Source organism: Chanodichthys erythropterus, chromosome 22, assembly GCF_024489055.1.
Source record: "Chanodichthys erythropterus isolate Z2021 chromosome 22, ASM2448905v1, whole genome shotgun sequence".
NCBI classification, from domain to species: Eukaryota; Metazoa; Chordata; class Actinopteri; order Cypriniformes; family Xenocyprididae; genus Chanodichthys; species Chanodichthys erythropterus.
Window position 1 is genome coordinate 25,379,001 of NC_090242.1, and position 15,264 is coordinate 25,394,264.

The following is a 15,264-nucleotide window of genomic DNA, read 5'->3' on the forward strand; positions in this document are numbered from 1 at the left end:
ATATGATTCGTCCATTGACAGCAATATAATCAACACTTTCAAGGTCCAGAAAGGTACTAAAGACATCGTTAAAAAAGTCGACGTGACTGCAGTGGTTCAACCTTAATGTTATGAAGGGCGGGAATAATTTTTTTTGTGCAAAAACAAAACAAAAATAATGACTTTATTCAACAATATCTTCTCTTCTGTGTCATTCTCATATGCTGTTTACGTCCAGCGCTTCCAGGTTCTATGTAAGAACGCCGACTCATTATTGGCCGGCTCCTGTGTCAGCATCACACGCATGCGTCATGCTGCTCATGTGTGCAGCTTTGCATTCGTATGTAAACACAGAAACTTTCACTGTGCTTACTGCGTAAGGATAATGACTGGGAAGGGAAGAGATTGTTGAATAAAGTCGTTATTTTTGTTTTGTTTTTGCGCACAAAAAGTATTCTGTCACTTCATAAAATTAAGGTTGAAACACTGCAGTCACGTTGACTGTTTTAACAACGTCTTTAGTACCTTTCTGGGCCTTGAAAGTGTCAGTTAAATTGCTGTCTATGGACGAGTCATATACCTCTCGGATTTCATCAAAAATATCTTAATTTGTGTTCCGAAGATGAAAGAAGGCTGTACGGGTTTTGAACGAAATGAGGCTGAGTAATTAATTTTTGGGTGAACTAAGCCTTTAACAAAAATTTTAAAGGTGCCCTAGAATTAAAATTGAATTTATCTTGGCATAGTTAAATAACAAGAGTTCAGTACAAGGAAATGACATACAGTGAGTCTCAAACACCATTGTGTCCTGCTTATATAAATCTCATTTGTTTAAAAGACCTCTGACGAACAGGCAAATCTCAACATAACACTGACTGTGACGTAACAGTCGGGATCATTAATATGTACAACCCCAATATTTGCATATGCCAGCTCATGTTCAAGCATTAGACAAGGGCAGAACGTCTGGATGTGCACAGCTGAATCATCAGACTAGGTAAGCAAGCAACGACAACAGCAAAAAATGGCAGATGGAGCAATAATAACTGACATGATCCATGATATCATGATATTTTTAGTGATATTTGTAAACTGTCTTTCTAAATGTTTCGTTAGCATGTTGCTAATGTACTGTTAAATGTGGTTAAAATTACCATCGTACCAACACTTGCAGTCTGTATAATTCATAAACAACTTCATTCTTTATAAATCTCTCCAACAGTGTAGCATTAGCCGTTAGCCATGGAGCACTATCAAACTCATTCAGAATCAAATGTAAACATCCAAATAAATACTATACTCACATGATCCGACGCATGCATGCAGCATGCATGACGAACACTTTGTAAAGATCCATTTTGAGGGTTATATTAGCTGTGTGAACTTTGTTTATGCTGTTAAAGGCAAGCGTGATCTCTGTGGGCGGGGAGCATCAGCATTTAAAGGGGCCACAGCCTAAATCGGCTCATATTTAATGATGCCCCAAAATAGGCAGTTAAAAAAATGAATTTAAAAAAAATCTATGGGGTATTTTGAGCTGAAACTTCACAGACACATTCAGGGGACACCTTAGACTTACTTTAAAAAGACGTTCTACGGCACTTTTAAAAAATGTCATTAATTTAAATAAAATAACCTATATGAGAACTGGCCTGGTACTAAACACCAAAACTAAATAAATGAAATAAAAATAAATTAAAGAAAATAGCACAATTATTAAAACTTAACTGAAATTAAAATGAAAATAAAAAAAAATAACCAACCAAATCCAAAAAAAAAAAAAAAAAAAAAACACTTCTGGTTATTATCAATGATGAAAACCACTTTGCTGTTTCTTTTAAAAAAATGGTCACTTTATATTGTGTCTTTACCTACTGTATACTTACATCAAATAATAAGTAATGTACTTATTGTGTTGATGTTGTATTGCAAAACACTTTTGCTGCTGGATACAGGTATGGTTAGAAACAGGTTTATTGGTGGGTTAAAAAGGGAAAGGAAGGGTCAACAGTGTAATTATACCTGTAATTACAGGATTAATTACAGATGTAATTACATGCAGGTAATTATAATAATAAAAGTACAATGTAAAATCATGTATGTACATAATAAGTGCATTGTATCAATTGATTAATTTAATTGTTAGTATAGTTAAAGTCACCTAAAGCAGGACCAAAAAAGCTTACTGACGACAAAATTAAGAAAGGGTAGTGTACATGATAATAAATTATAAACAGCAAGGGTAACTATTAACACAACAATGAATGTACAAACACTTACATACAGTATCAATATATAACCTTCGGATGGTGGTTAGAATTTCAGACACCTTCTCATCTTAGCTTTTGGGATGAAGTGACAAAAAGCTCATTCGCAGTATAGCTGATTGTTTACCTGGAAGGTTAATTCACACAAAGAATCATGGGACATGAAGGATACCATTCCATTAAATGTAATGGTACCCAATGTAAATGAAAATCCTTTTAGAACACAAGAGAATGCTGCTCAACTGAGATTTGTGTTAAACGTTGAATGGCATCTCATCTACTATACACACATCAGCATCTGGTTTTAATTTAACAACATAACAGCTGATAACTGCACTTTAATTGAATGAAAAAGAAATAAGGGGACATGAAAAAATAAATCATTCGGCTGAGCCACTGATCTATACTCCAATTTGAAAACTATTACCACAAAAAGGCAAAGAAATTAAATATAACAGTCATTAACTTAGCATCTATGCTGATGAATGTATGCTTGCATGAGTCTTTTGCACGAAAGCAACATGCTTCATTTACTGTCTTTCATGGAAGGGATCTCTTGCCCCATCATGTTTTGAAATATTTTCAGGTACTTTCCACCCAGGCACCATAAAGATGTGTCATGTGCAGGCAGAGCGAGGTGTAAGCAGTAGGCTACAGATGGGGCTCATGCCATAGAAAGCAGGATCTGTGAAGGGGAAAAGGAGGATGAGGAAGAGCAGAACGCCCATCTGGTAAAAGAACAGAATCACAGGCCTCTGTGGATGGAGTAAAACTGAGCCAATGGCAGGAAAACCCATCCAGTTGCAAAACGAGTGACACAACACGGGTCCCACCAGATGACCTGGTCAATAAGATATTGAAATCTGAGGTGAGACACAAACCAGATGACACTGTATTTATTCATATCACGGATACTCACCTGTCCTTATGAATATGAAGGCAGTGTAAGCTCCAAAGATGGAGGTATAAGTGAACTGGAAAGCTGAAAGATAACATGTAATGAAGTCTTAGATGAGACAACATCAAATGTAAGGCATTTAAATGCATTTACCTGCACAAATTAGGATTTCAAACACAGTGTCTTGTCCAAAGTGAAGCTGTTCAATGATATGATGGAAATGTGCTATGTGGGACAGAAAGAACACAGCAAAGTCAGAAGAACATATAACAGAAAGTTTTTAATCATGATCATCAGACCATGTTCAATCAACTGGCTCCCCAACTGAGCCTGGTTTCTCCCAAGTTTTTTGTCTTCTCCATTTCTGTCACATGATGAAGTTTGGGTTGATTGCCACGGTCGCTTTTGGCTTGCTTAGTTGGGTCTAGGGGAATCTTAATATTCAGCAATATTACTGATTTGACCACACTGACACTTGGATGAAAACTCAACTTTGCTGGATGATGACATTACTGTTTTCTGCAGAGCTGCTTTATATAAATTTATAACTCATTTCACAGTTGATGTACTTTACACAGTTATCAAACCGAAATGAATCAATGCTGAATTGATTTCAAGTGAATAATGACTGTTTACCCATTTAGAGCTGCTTTACAAAAGTTTAATTCTGTTTGCTTCATCGTTAATTTCCTGTTTATCACTGTAAAAATGCTTTGAAATAATCTGTGTTGTATTTAAAGCCCGTTTGTTGATAGTAGCCCCGAATGGTAGAGGTCAAATAAAGTCCGAGGCTTCTACAAGCGCTGTAAAAAGGTGACTTGACTCCCTGAACACTTACTACCTTTTAAAAGCTTACACATACACAACTAGCCTAGTTCACTGCTCATTATCAGAGCTCGACAGCGCCATCTGCTGAAAGGACAACATATTTAACTACATTATCGTCTTGCTGTTCTACCTTACCCACACCGAAGAAGAGCGGACTGATGAAGATGGCAGCAGTGGGGCCTATGCATGGTACCAACATGGGAATCATACACGCTCGAAAGACGAACTCCTCTGTTAATGGAGCCACCACGTGGTTCCGCAGCCATCGCAAATCCTTCACACACTTGCTCCAGGACCGAGAATCTGCTTAGTAATGAGGATCACAGTATTACATTATTAGTTTTGTTTTTTTTTTACATTATATATAGGCTATATAGCCTACACTACCGGACACACGTTTTTGAACGGTAGGATTTTTTAAATGTTTTTAAGAAAAGTCTCTTCTGCTCACCAAGGTTTCATTTATTTGATCCAAAATACAGCAAGAACAGTAATATAGTATATAGTGAAATATTTTTACAATTTAAAATAACCGTTTTCTATTTGAATATTTTAAAATGCTATTTATTTCTGTGATGGCAAAGCTGAATTTTCAGCATCATTACTTCATGGTCCTTCAGAAATCATTCTAATATGCGGATTTGATGCTCAAGAAACATTTATTATTATTATCAATGTTGAAAACAGTTGTGTACATTTTTTTAGGATTATTTGATGAATAGAAAGTTCAAAAGAACAGCATTCATCTGAAATAGAAAACGTTTGTAACATTATCACTACCTTTCAAAAGTTTGAGGTCAGTGTGAGTTTTTTTTTTAAGAAATTAATACTTTATTCAGCAAGGATGCATTAAATTGATCAAAAGTGACAGTATAGACATTTATAATGTTGCAAAAGCTTTGTATTTCAGATAAATGCTGTTCTTTTGAACTTTCTATTCATCAAATAATCCTAAAAAAAAAAAAAAGGTACACAACTGTTGCCAACATTGTAATAATAATAAATGTTTCTTGAGCAGCAAATCAGCATATTAGAATGATTTCTGAAGGACCATGAAGTAATGATGCTGAAAATTCAGCTTTGCCAACACAGAAATAAATAGCATTTTAAAATATATTCAAATAGAAAACAGTTATTTGAAATTGTAAAAATATATCATAATATATGTTTTTGCTGTATTTTGGATCAAATAAATGAAGCGTTGGTGAGCTTTTCTTTTTTTTTTAGAGCAGTTAGTTTTTATATTTATTTTATTTTTTATTCAAATGTTTTATTTTAAAAATTTATATTCTAAATATGACTGTCAAAGGATTAATCACGATTAATCGCATACAAAATAAAAGTTTGAGTTTGCATAATATATGTGTGAGTACTGTGTGTAATTTATATGTATATATGTTAGAAATATGTTATTTATGTACAAAATATTTGTATTTATATATAATATAAATTATATAATAATATAAATACATATACTTGTAAATATTTCTCAAATATATACATGAATGTGTTTGTATACTTAATTACATAGTACACCCACATATATTAGGCAAACTATTTTGTATGCGATTAATCATTAATCATGATTAATTGTTTGACAGCCCTAAAATGTACACGTATTCATACTCACTCAAAGCTGTTTTAACATCATGAAAAAGTCCTCTTGGGCTCTCAATTGCCAGCTGGGTCAGAGGTCCAAGAAAAAGCACCTGTGTTCAAAATAAATACATAAAATAACCAGAAATCTTAGGAATGGCTTCCCATGAAGCTGTTTCTGGTTCACTGCTTGCTTAAGAGCACAATGGTGGTTTTATTAGGTACCTAGTAAAAGGTAAGGTAAACCTTTGGGTTTAGAGGCCTGGTTTGTAACCATCAGGTAACCAGTTATTGTAGGCTACATGTTTATCTAATGTTTATCAAAAAAAAGAAGAGAAGATAGCAATAACAAACCATAGTGAGTGTCAGCGGCAGCAGAGTGGCAGGCAAAAAGCCCTCTAGACGAATGCCCAGAAGGGCCCACAATGGTGGACTTGGCTGTAACAAGTCCAAAAATAGATCATATTAGATAAAATTAAGTAAAAATTTTAAATAACTTAAATTTATATAAAAATGAATACTCTTAACACTTAAGAAAGTAACTGAATACTTGAAAAGTATTTCATTGCATATGCATGGGTCACTCTGGCATGCAGCCCACACTCACCCTGACTTTCATGTAATGAGTCCATGCCAGTACAACCAGTGGTGAAACAGCTGACACACACAAAACACTGATAAAACGCCTTTTTATTGTGTTTGGGTGATCCCTGAAGAATGAACAAAAGAGCATATATGGCATCATTGAAACATTTTAAACTGCAACTGAACTGTTCTTCAGTTATCAGAGAAATAATAGCCCAGTGCTTAGCTTTATCACTACCTGGGTAAGCTGTTACCCCTCCATACATACAAACTCCCAACATACAAACAGGCAAGCAGTAAACAACACATAACAGATATCCAACACTCTCCTTCAAAAGTCTCTGAAAGGGTTTTGATTGATAACATCGTCCGTTATTCCAAAGAAACATGCTGCTTTCTGAAAAGAAGATAATGAGCTTAAGCTGCTTGCAGTTCATGACGTAGCCTCTGTTGTCAAGCTAGAGTAAAGCAATTGAATAATCATGATTTTTTATGTCCAGTTTATGCATGTCTTCTCTTTGTCAACTATACTTTAAATGATTAAAAATGTTTTAATAGTTGAAGTGGCTAGTTTTATTACACTTTTTCTTTTTAAATTCACTTTACCTATGTTTGGACATGCGGCTCAGACTGTTTTGGCTGTTTTTAATACGTTTAGAGAGAGAGTCAAACATTTTTTATTTTTTTTTATTAAAGTAAATATTCAGATTACTAGTTTTATTACTAGATCATAAAGTTGACAGATGTTAATCAAAATGAGCCTCAGCAAAAGGGAGTCTCAATCTGTTCTCAATATTAACACAGACACAATCAATATTAACAATTAATAAAAAAATAAAAAAAGACGTATGTTCCCACAAAATCAACCCGCCAAAACACGCCTGTGAAGCAAGATATGATAAGCGTCTAAAATTGCCTAGGCTATATCACCAACCGGGGAATATAAACTTAATTGAGTTTAATTTAAATAGCATATCTCACCCACTCCGATTTCATTCCAATATTATTAGAAACATGCATGTGCTCCTTTTGTGCAGTTTTCAAGGTCGTGTGTGCAAGCTCCACCGCTTCTTTTGTTGCTTTTGGCCTCCGGACTTTTATTTTGAAGGCCAATCTCGCGCGCTACCATGTTGGAGTAGCGTAACGTTAGCTGCTTTCACGCTGTTCGTCACACACTCTCGGCATGGCTGCGGATAGTACAATGTCTAATGGCAAGGAAACGGCATCTCTGAACGGTGAACCCGTGCTCAAGCGCTCCAGAGACAGCGTGGACTCGCTGCGGATCCTGCGGGAGCCCCAGAATAAAGTGACCGTGGTGTTAGGAGCTCAATGGGGGGATGAGGGGAAAGGGAAAGTGGTCGACCTCCTGGCAATGGACGCCGACATTGTATGCAGATGCCAGGTGGGTATCCAACCGCTCATCGTTTTGTGTTTATGAGACTTTGAGCAAACATTATGTTTGAGCAAACATTACGTTCGAGGCTTGATTTGTTTCACAGTTTAACTGAGGTAAAAGCGGAAACGAGCACTCTCAGAAGTCGCATCACTAACCTCACAATGAAGCCAAAGTTTCCATTATTTTTGTCATCGCCACTTGTTGGCGGCAGGACAAGTGATGTAACATTTCCTGCGGCTAGGTTTTTTATCTTATCGCGATACTTGCGCGCTTGTTAATAACATTTGTGTGTTATCAGGGGGGAAATAACGCGGGACACACAGTGGTGGTGGACTCAGTGGAGTATGACTTTCACCTGCTTCCTAGTGGTGTTCTCAACAAAAAGGCCACCTCATTTATTGGTATGTTTTGTTTGACCTTTCCATTGAGTGATATGTTGCTTTACTGCCCCCTAGTTTTAACTGAGAGTTCGTTTCATTATGTACTCTCCATTCAATTCAAACTGGCAGTCATGTTTCATTGTTTGGGATCAAATGTTAACCTTTGACCTGCTGTTGTGATTGTTGAGATCATTTCTTGTTCTGTCCTACAGGAAATGGTGTTGTGATACACCTGCCAGGACTTTTTGAGGAGGCTGAGAAGAACTTGCAGAAAGGCAATGGTAAAACGATCAGTATATGGAGTGAAATGCACAACAATGTCAAACATGAGGTCTTGTAATATCATCTGCTTAATTTGTATAACATCAATTTAAGATACTTGCATAATAGGGCTGGATGATATAGCTAAAATGTATACATCAGTATTTTTGCAATTCAAAAAGACATGATCTAGATAGAACGGCTATTGTTACAAAGTTCATACATATTGTTTACTGCAGAATTGGTAAATGCATGTATAAAAATCAGAAATCAGACATCTATGATAAAAAACATTCTAAAATCGGAGTATAGTAATCTGGAAAAAAATCATTAGAACCCTTCCAGGTCTTGTTTAGATAGATAAGAAAAGGTCAAAGTGAACTTTTCCGTTGTTTTGGGGGATTTAAAGAAATTTTGTGACATTTCATGATTTCCTGCTATCCAAACAGTTAGCCCCCGAAAAGGGTGGGTTGACACCTTCGTCAGAACAATAGAATAACAAAGTTAACATTTTTCAAAGATCCCCTTTCATTTGAATACAGAGATACAAAATATTATTGCAGAAAAAGTACTAAGTGTGATCAATTCTGAGAACATTTACGTTCTGGTAAAATTTGGCAGGAACCCAACTCAACCACAAATGTACCAAGACCCCCCCCCCCCCCTTTTTTTTTATCACAGAGAAAACTTAGTTCACTTGGAACTTCAATGTCACAGAGATTAATAAGGAGTAAATATGTGATTATATCTGACTATACGTGATTATGAATACTTGAAATCATAAGTAGCATTAAAAATCATAAGCAATAAATGATAATGAGTGATGACCATAGAATATGAATAAATGAACATGCATAAATGAATATTGACCATTTTGGATCAACCTTATATATATATATATATATATATATATATATATATATATATATATATATATATATATATATATATATATATATAAAACGAACACAAAAGGATCATTTAAGTCATATTTACTTTAAGGTACCACACTATCTGTTTAAAAACATGATATATACAAATATGAAAATTTATACAAAAAGTGGAAAATCTGCATGATTTAATGCACAGATCTATTCTGACATACAGTATCTATCAGGTTTTTTTATTTCTCCTGTGCCACTATGGTTATTACTGTCAAAATATTAAATTTTAGCATTTAATCCTGCATTTAAATAAGGTTGTGAATCCGGAAACTCTGAAATGTGTAGAGAGTAGCATGAAAAATATACTTTTTTTTTTTTTTCCTTATTCAGCTCTGTTAGATGAAGTATTTTTGGTTTATTTTTCCATTAATGAGAGTTTTTTTTCTTCCCTATTTGTTAAAATTAGGACTTCAAGGATGGGAAGAACGACTGAAGATATCTGACCGGGCACATATTGGTACGATTCTGTTTTGACTTCATCAGGCCTTGAGTAATTTTGATGTATCCCAGAATCCATATGGCACTGACATTAGAATTAGAGCTGTTTTCTTTTTCTGTGTAGTGTTCAACTTCCATCAGGCTGTTGATGGGATACAGGAGCAGCTGAGACAGCAGCAGGCAGGGAAGAAGTGGGTTTTCTTCCACCAAACCGCCCCCCCCCACCCCCCCCCACCCCCCCACACACACACTTTTAACAGCTCACATTTGTAGATAATTTTTATCAGAATGATATTGAGTTCACCCTCCTTTGTTTGACAGTTTGGGCACCACTAAGAAGGGCATTGGACCTGCATATTCCTCCAAAGCAGCACGTAATGGACTAAGAGTGTGTGATCTGGTCTCAGACTTCTCAGTATTTGAGGAAAAGTGAGTATAATGATAGATTTCTATGTAATTTTTTAGAAAACTGTAGATGATTACTAGAATGTTTTTAATGAGCATATATGATTTTGTTTCTCTGTTAAAATTAGGACTGCATTAAGACAGATAAAATATATATAACTATCTCTCCACAGGTTTCGAGTGCTGGCTGGACATTTTCAGACCACATATCCTAACCTTAATATTGATATTGATGCTGAGCTGGAGCAACTGAAGGTGATTAGCGTCTTGGTGTCTCTCAATATCATGTGTTAAACTTCAAAATCATGAACCTGCCCAGTAATATTTTTTTTCCATTTCACCCACAGGGTTATGCTGAGAGGTTACGGCCTCTAGTAACTGATGGGGTTTATTTCATGCATAAAGCCCTTACTGGACCAAGCAAGAAGATTCTGGTTGAAGGAGCTAATGCTGCCTTACTGGATATTGATTTTGGTATGAATGGCAATCCCACATAAACGAGAAGATACACTGGTGTGCTTTAAAATGGTTTGAGCTTGAGGACAGTGGAATTTTTGTTTGACAGTGTGAATGATACGAATGTCTCCTTAACATTGGATGTTTCCATCTCTCTCAGGGACATACCCCTTTGTGACCTCATCAAACTGTACTGTCGGAGGCGTTTGCACAGGCCTTGGAGTCCCTCCATCTCATGTTGGCCGTGTGTATGGAGTGGTGAAGGCCTACACCACCAGGGTGGGAGTGGGAGCATTCCCTACTGAACAAGATAATGTGAGTCTGTATCAGTGTGTGTTCTGAAGAGGAGTCAGGACATTCTTCACATGTATTGTACTTAAATTATATTCTCTTATTTTCTAGGACACTGGCAATCTGCTACAGAGCAGAGGGAGGGAATTTGGCGTCACAACAGGCAGGCGGCGTCGCTGTGGATGGCTGGACTTGGTTTTGGTTCGCTATGCCCACATGGTTAATGGTTTTTCAGCGTGAGTTATGTTCAGAGTTTAACATTCACTACCGTTCTAAAGTTTGGGGTCACTAAGATTTTTTTAAAGTAAGGGATAATGTACATCCAACCGGTTTTTATCGCAGAATAAACACCGACAGGGTGATCAGGACCCTGACGCGAAGAGGAGGGGTCTTACATCAGCCTGAAGTGGTTTATTCTGAGATAACAATATTCCGCTTATTACATGCCTTCTAGCCACATAAGTGAATAACTAGACATGAAATATTGATCAGACATACTGGATACCGGTTGACATAAATAACTGTATAAGAAAATATTGATTTGACTGCGTTTTAATATTTTTATTAGCTCACAAAATGAAAAAATTTCCATGAGGAAAAAACATTTTAGCAAAGCATGTAGCACTGCAGACTTCAGTTATCCAGATGGGCCTGTGTTATCTATTTTTAGTGGTTATCAGGGAATAACATTGCCGGACGGGGTGATTGACCAATCAGAATCAAGTATTCCACAGATTCATGTAATAAATATTTTTGTAAGTCTCTTATGCTCACCAAGGCTCAATGTATTTGATCAAAAATACAGTAAAAATAGTGAAATATTATTATAATTTAAAATAGTGGTTTTCTGCCGTAATATATTTTCAAATGTAATTTATTCCTGTGATGACACATCTGAATTTTTAGCATCATTACTCCGGTCTTCAGTGTCACATGATCCTTCAGAAAGGATTTGAATATATTGATTTGCTGCTGAAGAAACATTTCTTATTATTATCAATGTTGAAAACAGCTTTTGCTATTAATTTCAAGTATTAATTTCTTTAAAAATTAATCTTACCCCAAAACTTTGAACAAGTGGGAAGCAGTTGTAATTTTTTTTAGTTGTAGATATTACACATGTTGAACTTGTTTAGTTAATTTAACAACACTTTTCCTTCTCTTTCTCTCAGCATTGCTCTGACCAAGTTGGACATTCTTGACACATTGCCAGAAATAAAGATTGGAATAGCCTACACAGTTGATGGAAAGCCTCTCCCCAGTTTTCCTGGTAAGTTAGCTGTTAACTCATTCTCAGGTTTGTCACACATGATATACACACATTACAATATTACCATAATATTTATCATTTACTAGCATAGATTTTTTCTGATGTGGAGTGGTTATTGTATATTTCAGCCAATATGGACGTCCTCACAAAAGTTCAAGTGACTTACGAGACGTTCCCTGGTTGGTGTTGTAACACTGAGGGAGTGCGCAGTTTTGATGAGCTGCCCTCACAGGCACAGGCTTACATTCACTTTATCGAGACTTTCCTGCAGGTGCCAGGTAAGAATACACATACTATATCATTTATTAATTATAGAATGTTACAGCCACTTGCATATGCAATAACAAAGAAATATATACTGCTGGCATGTGTAGAAATGACAAAATGATCATTAGAAAAAATGTTTTCTCTTTTTAGTGAAGTGGGTGGGAGTTGGCAAGTCAAGAGAGAGCATGATAAAGCTGTTCTGACGAGGGGAATGGGAACAACTGAACTTCATTTGATGGTCTGCCAAGACATCAATCATGACCGTTGGAGGACCTGAACTTTTTTTATGCATCAGCGCTGAGATTAAGACTAACCGTGGGTTTAGAATCCATTGAATGTCCCACTCAAAGTGAACACCAGCATTGTGTATAGAGGTCAGATCTGAGCACGTACCTATTTGTTTCAAAGCGCATCCCAGAACTGCTCAGAACATACCTCTTTCGTTAACTCGTAGTTGGCATAAGTCTCTCGGAAGGCTGATGAATTGCAGAGCTTCAGACTGAAGGGCATCATTTTATTTTATCTCTTAAAATCAAACTTTGCACTCTGAGCATTTAAAAGAGCATATTCATTGCTATTTGGTGGATAAAACCGAACTGATTTTTAAGATTGTCATGTACTGTTTATTTTTTTATGTAATCAAGTGTAAGGGGGTCAGCGCTAATTCTTTTGTCTTTTTAATTCAGTGTTTGTGTATACTCTTAAGACCGGTTTGACGTGGTTTGAAATGCCAAAAGGGACCTTCACACATAAGTCTTTGTGATATTAAAAGAAAATAATGCACTGTTAACCTTCTGTCAGCGATTAGTGCACTGCACTCAGACACAGCTCTTGACTCCATGAACAACAGTCACACATGCACAGATATACATTGCATTCCACCTAGTGCACAAACTCATTTGCTGCTGTTTTTTGAAAAATAAAGTGCAAAACTAATTATGGTTTTAAGCTTTTTTTTAATACTTGACTCCGAAAAACATGCCTGTATTAAAGTTGTATTTTAGTTTCATTTTAGTGTTTTTTGCTGAAACACTAAATGCCCCACAGCTTATCAATTAAAGAGTTATGAGGTACGAAAATTCTCCAGAATATATTTTGCAATATCCTTTATGAGCATTATGGTGAGTAACAGTTCCGTCGGAATTAGGATTTAAATGAACAGGGTAATCTGAATTATCATCAGTCTAACAATTCTCTCGCGAGGCTTCAGACATTCAAGTAAAATAATGCGAGTTTTTCTGTGTGTGCTCTATCTCGTCCTGTACCATCAGACATCTGGAATGGACAATCAGGTAAAATTCAACAATTCGAATTTTTTTTTTTTTTTTTTAAGATAAAATGCAAACATTTACTACAGGGACATAATTTATATATATCGTTTCATTTGTGTATTTGCACTCTGTAAATTATAATAATTTACTAAGTTTTCTGTTATCCTGTTTTTTCTTAGTTCAGGTTTTAGGTTTAGTGTGTGACATAAGTGGCAGTGAAACGGTATCAATACATGCCCGTAATTTATAAATTCACGAAATTACGTTAAATTCTTTATAGTCACTGTGTCTGAGACTTGCTTTTGACTAACGCGTAGGAGTTGTAAACACAGCGTAATGTTTTGGTGATTTACGTAGGATGCTGGAGTACGTGCTTACAGTCATCCGTTTAATTACAACAGGCAGGAGAGATGTAGACACACTGATCTAATGTTGTAGCACAACTTTTCAGCCAGTCTTTGTTTTTATGGACAATATACACCTTATTAACAAAAGAACATACGTTTACACTTTATTTTAAGGTGTCCTTGTTACAGTGTAACTACATTTAACTTCTGAGTAATATTAATGAACAGCATACATGAACTTACTGTATAATTTAAGTTATAATTTGCATAACATACTGTTATTACTACAGTAAGTGCATGTAGCTTAAGTAACAAGGACACTAAAATAAAGTGAGTTACACTTTATTTTAAGGTGTCTTTTATACACTGTAATTATATTGAGTAATAAGTAACTACATGTTACTATAGGGTTAGGATTAGGGTTTGGTTTGGTTTAGTTGTATGTAATTAGGCATAATTTATAGTTATTACTATAGTAGCTACATGCAGGCACGTGCACACATAGACATAAAAGGGGGCTTGAGCCCCTGCCCTTTGTTTTTCCTCGAGAGAAGGTGCCCTTTTTCTGCGGTGCTTTTTTTATAAATTAATATATATTCCTGTATGCGCACAGCTTCCCTGTCAAAAATATATTTTCTGAATAAATAAATAAATAAATAAAAATGCTATATATGGTATATAGGTTGGCTTTGTGGAGTTCAGCAGCCCTCCCTCCGCGACACGACATTCATTCCCGCACGCGCGCGCCCGCCCCACCCTCGTGTTTGCTGCTGGCTGAAAACTTGACAAGTGACAACTATGCCCGGAAAAATACAACTGCGTAGTTGTCTGTCGATGAGAAGCGAAAAAGAAAGAAGCCTTCGATGGATCCATCCCGTGCATTTCTTTTAGGTAGCCTATGTATGTTCACAAACATGTGCGATCCTCGAAACTATTTAAGGGAGAGATTATGTATACGTTTAACGCCGCGTTAATCGTTTGACCACAAGCAACACATCTGCCTGATTTGAGACTAATCCAATTTGTCATATTATAATTTAAATTGTTTTAATGTGCTAGGCATTGCGTTTTGAACCATGGTGAAGATATATGTAGGGCTGTCAATATCAGAAGAGGAGCATCCATGAACCGCATTATTAGACCGTTTTCTAAGGATGCACGATTTATTAAAACTATTTAAAAATCAAGATACGGCATTACATAATGCTATTCTTAAATCTACACTTACACAGGGTAATACATGAATAAAAGTTTAAACCCTCGCTCTGTCTTTGCATGTTTGATGTCCACATATTCTTGTTGAAGAAATTACAGTGGCTGTAGCATTTCTATCAACAGAAAAAAAAAGTGGCTTTTATTTTTTTAAATAAATAATTATGAGAAGT

General features: G+C 35.8%; 2 protein-coding genes across 2 annotated transcripts; one reads left to right on the forward strand and one right to left on the reverse strand.

Moving 5' to 3' along the window:
* Positions 1–1,970: 1,970 nt before the first annotated feature.
* Positions 1,971–7,257, reverse strand: LOC137012786 (CAAX prenyl protease 2). Its single transcript, XM_067376230.1, has 8 exons — positions 7,135–7,257; positions 6,176–6,278; positions 5,923–6,006; positions 5,603–5,681; positions 4,108–4,275; positions 3,298–3,369; positions 3,166–3,228; positions 1,971–3,087 (listed from the first exon to the last, which is right to left on the reverse strand). Exons 2-8 carry the CDS (start codon positions 6,185–6,187, stop codon positions 2,864–2,866), a joined length of 702 nt encoding a protein of 233 aa, XP_067232331.1. The 5' UTR covers positions 6,188–6,278; positions 7,135–7,257; the 3' UTR covers positions 1,971–2,863.
* Positions 7,258–7,294: 37 nt separating this feature from the next.
* adssl (adenylosuccinate synthase, like) lies at positions 7,295–13,598 on the forward strand. The gene is made up of 13 exons (XM_067376229.1): positions 7,295–7,555; positions 7,848–7,950; positions 8,142–8,210; positions 9,541–9,591; positions 9,697–9,763; positions 9,894–10,001; positions 10,151–10,232; positions 10,325–10,451; positions 10,594–10,748; positions 10,836–10,960; positions 11,897–11,994; positions 12,123–12,272; positions 12,412–13,598. Exons 1-13 carry the CDS (start codon positions 7,337–7,339, stop codon positions 12,462–12,464), a joined length of 1,407 nt encoding a protein of 468 aa, XP_067232330.1. The 5' UTR covers positions 7,295–7,336; the 3' UTR covers positions 12,465–13,598.
* Positions 13,599–15,264: the final 1,666 nt, after the last annotated feature.

Bases quoted from the DNA above. Each gene is read 5' to 3' on its own strand.
- adssl (XM_067376229.1), top strand. From the start codon at position 7,337: ATGGCTGCGGATAGTACAATGTCTAATGGCAAGGAAACGGCATCTCTG. The intron at 10,233-10,324 runs GTGATTAGCGTC...TTTCACCCACAG, and splicing joins CTGAGCTGGAGCAACTGAAG to GGTTATGCTGAGAGGTTACG. The intron at 10,452-10,593 runs GTATGAATGGCA...CATCTCTCTCAG, and splicing joins CTTACTGGATATTGATTTTG to GGACATACCCCTTTGTGACC.
- LOC137012786 (XM_067376230.1), bottom strand. The intron at 4,276-5,602 runs GTGAGTATGAAT...ATTACTAAGCAG, and splicing joins TGATGTTAAAACAGCTTTGA to ATTCTCGGTCCTGGAGCAAG. The intron at 3,370-4,107 runs GTAAGGTAGAAC...TGTCCCACATAG, and splicing joins TCCGCTCTTCTTCGGTGTGG to CACATTTCCATCATATCATT.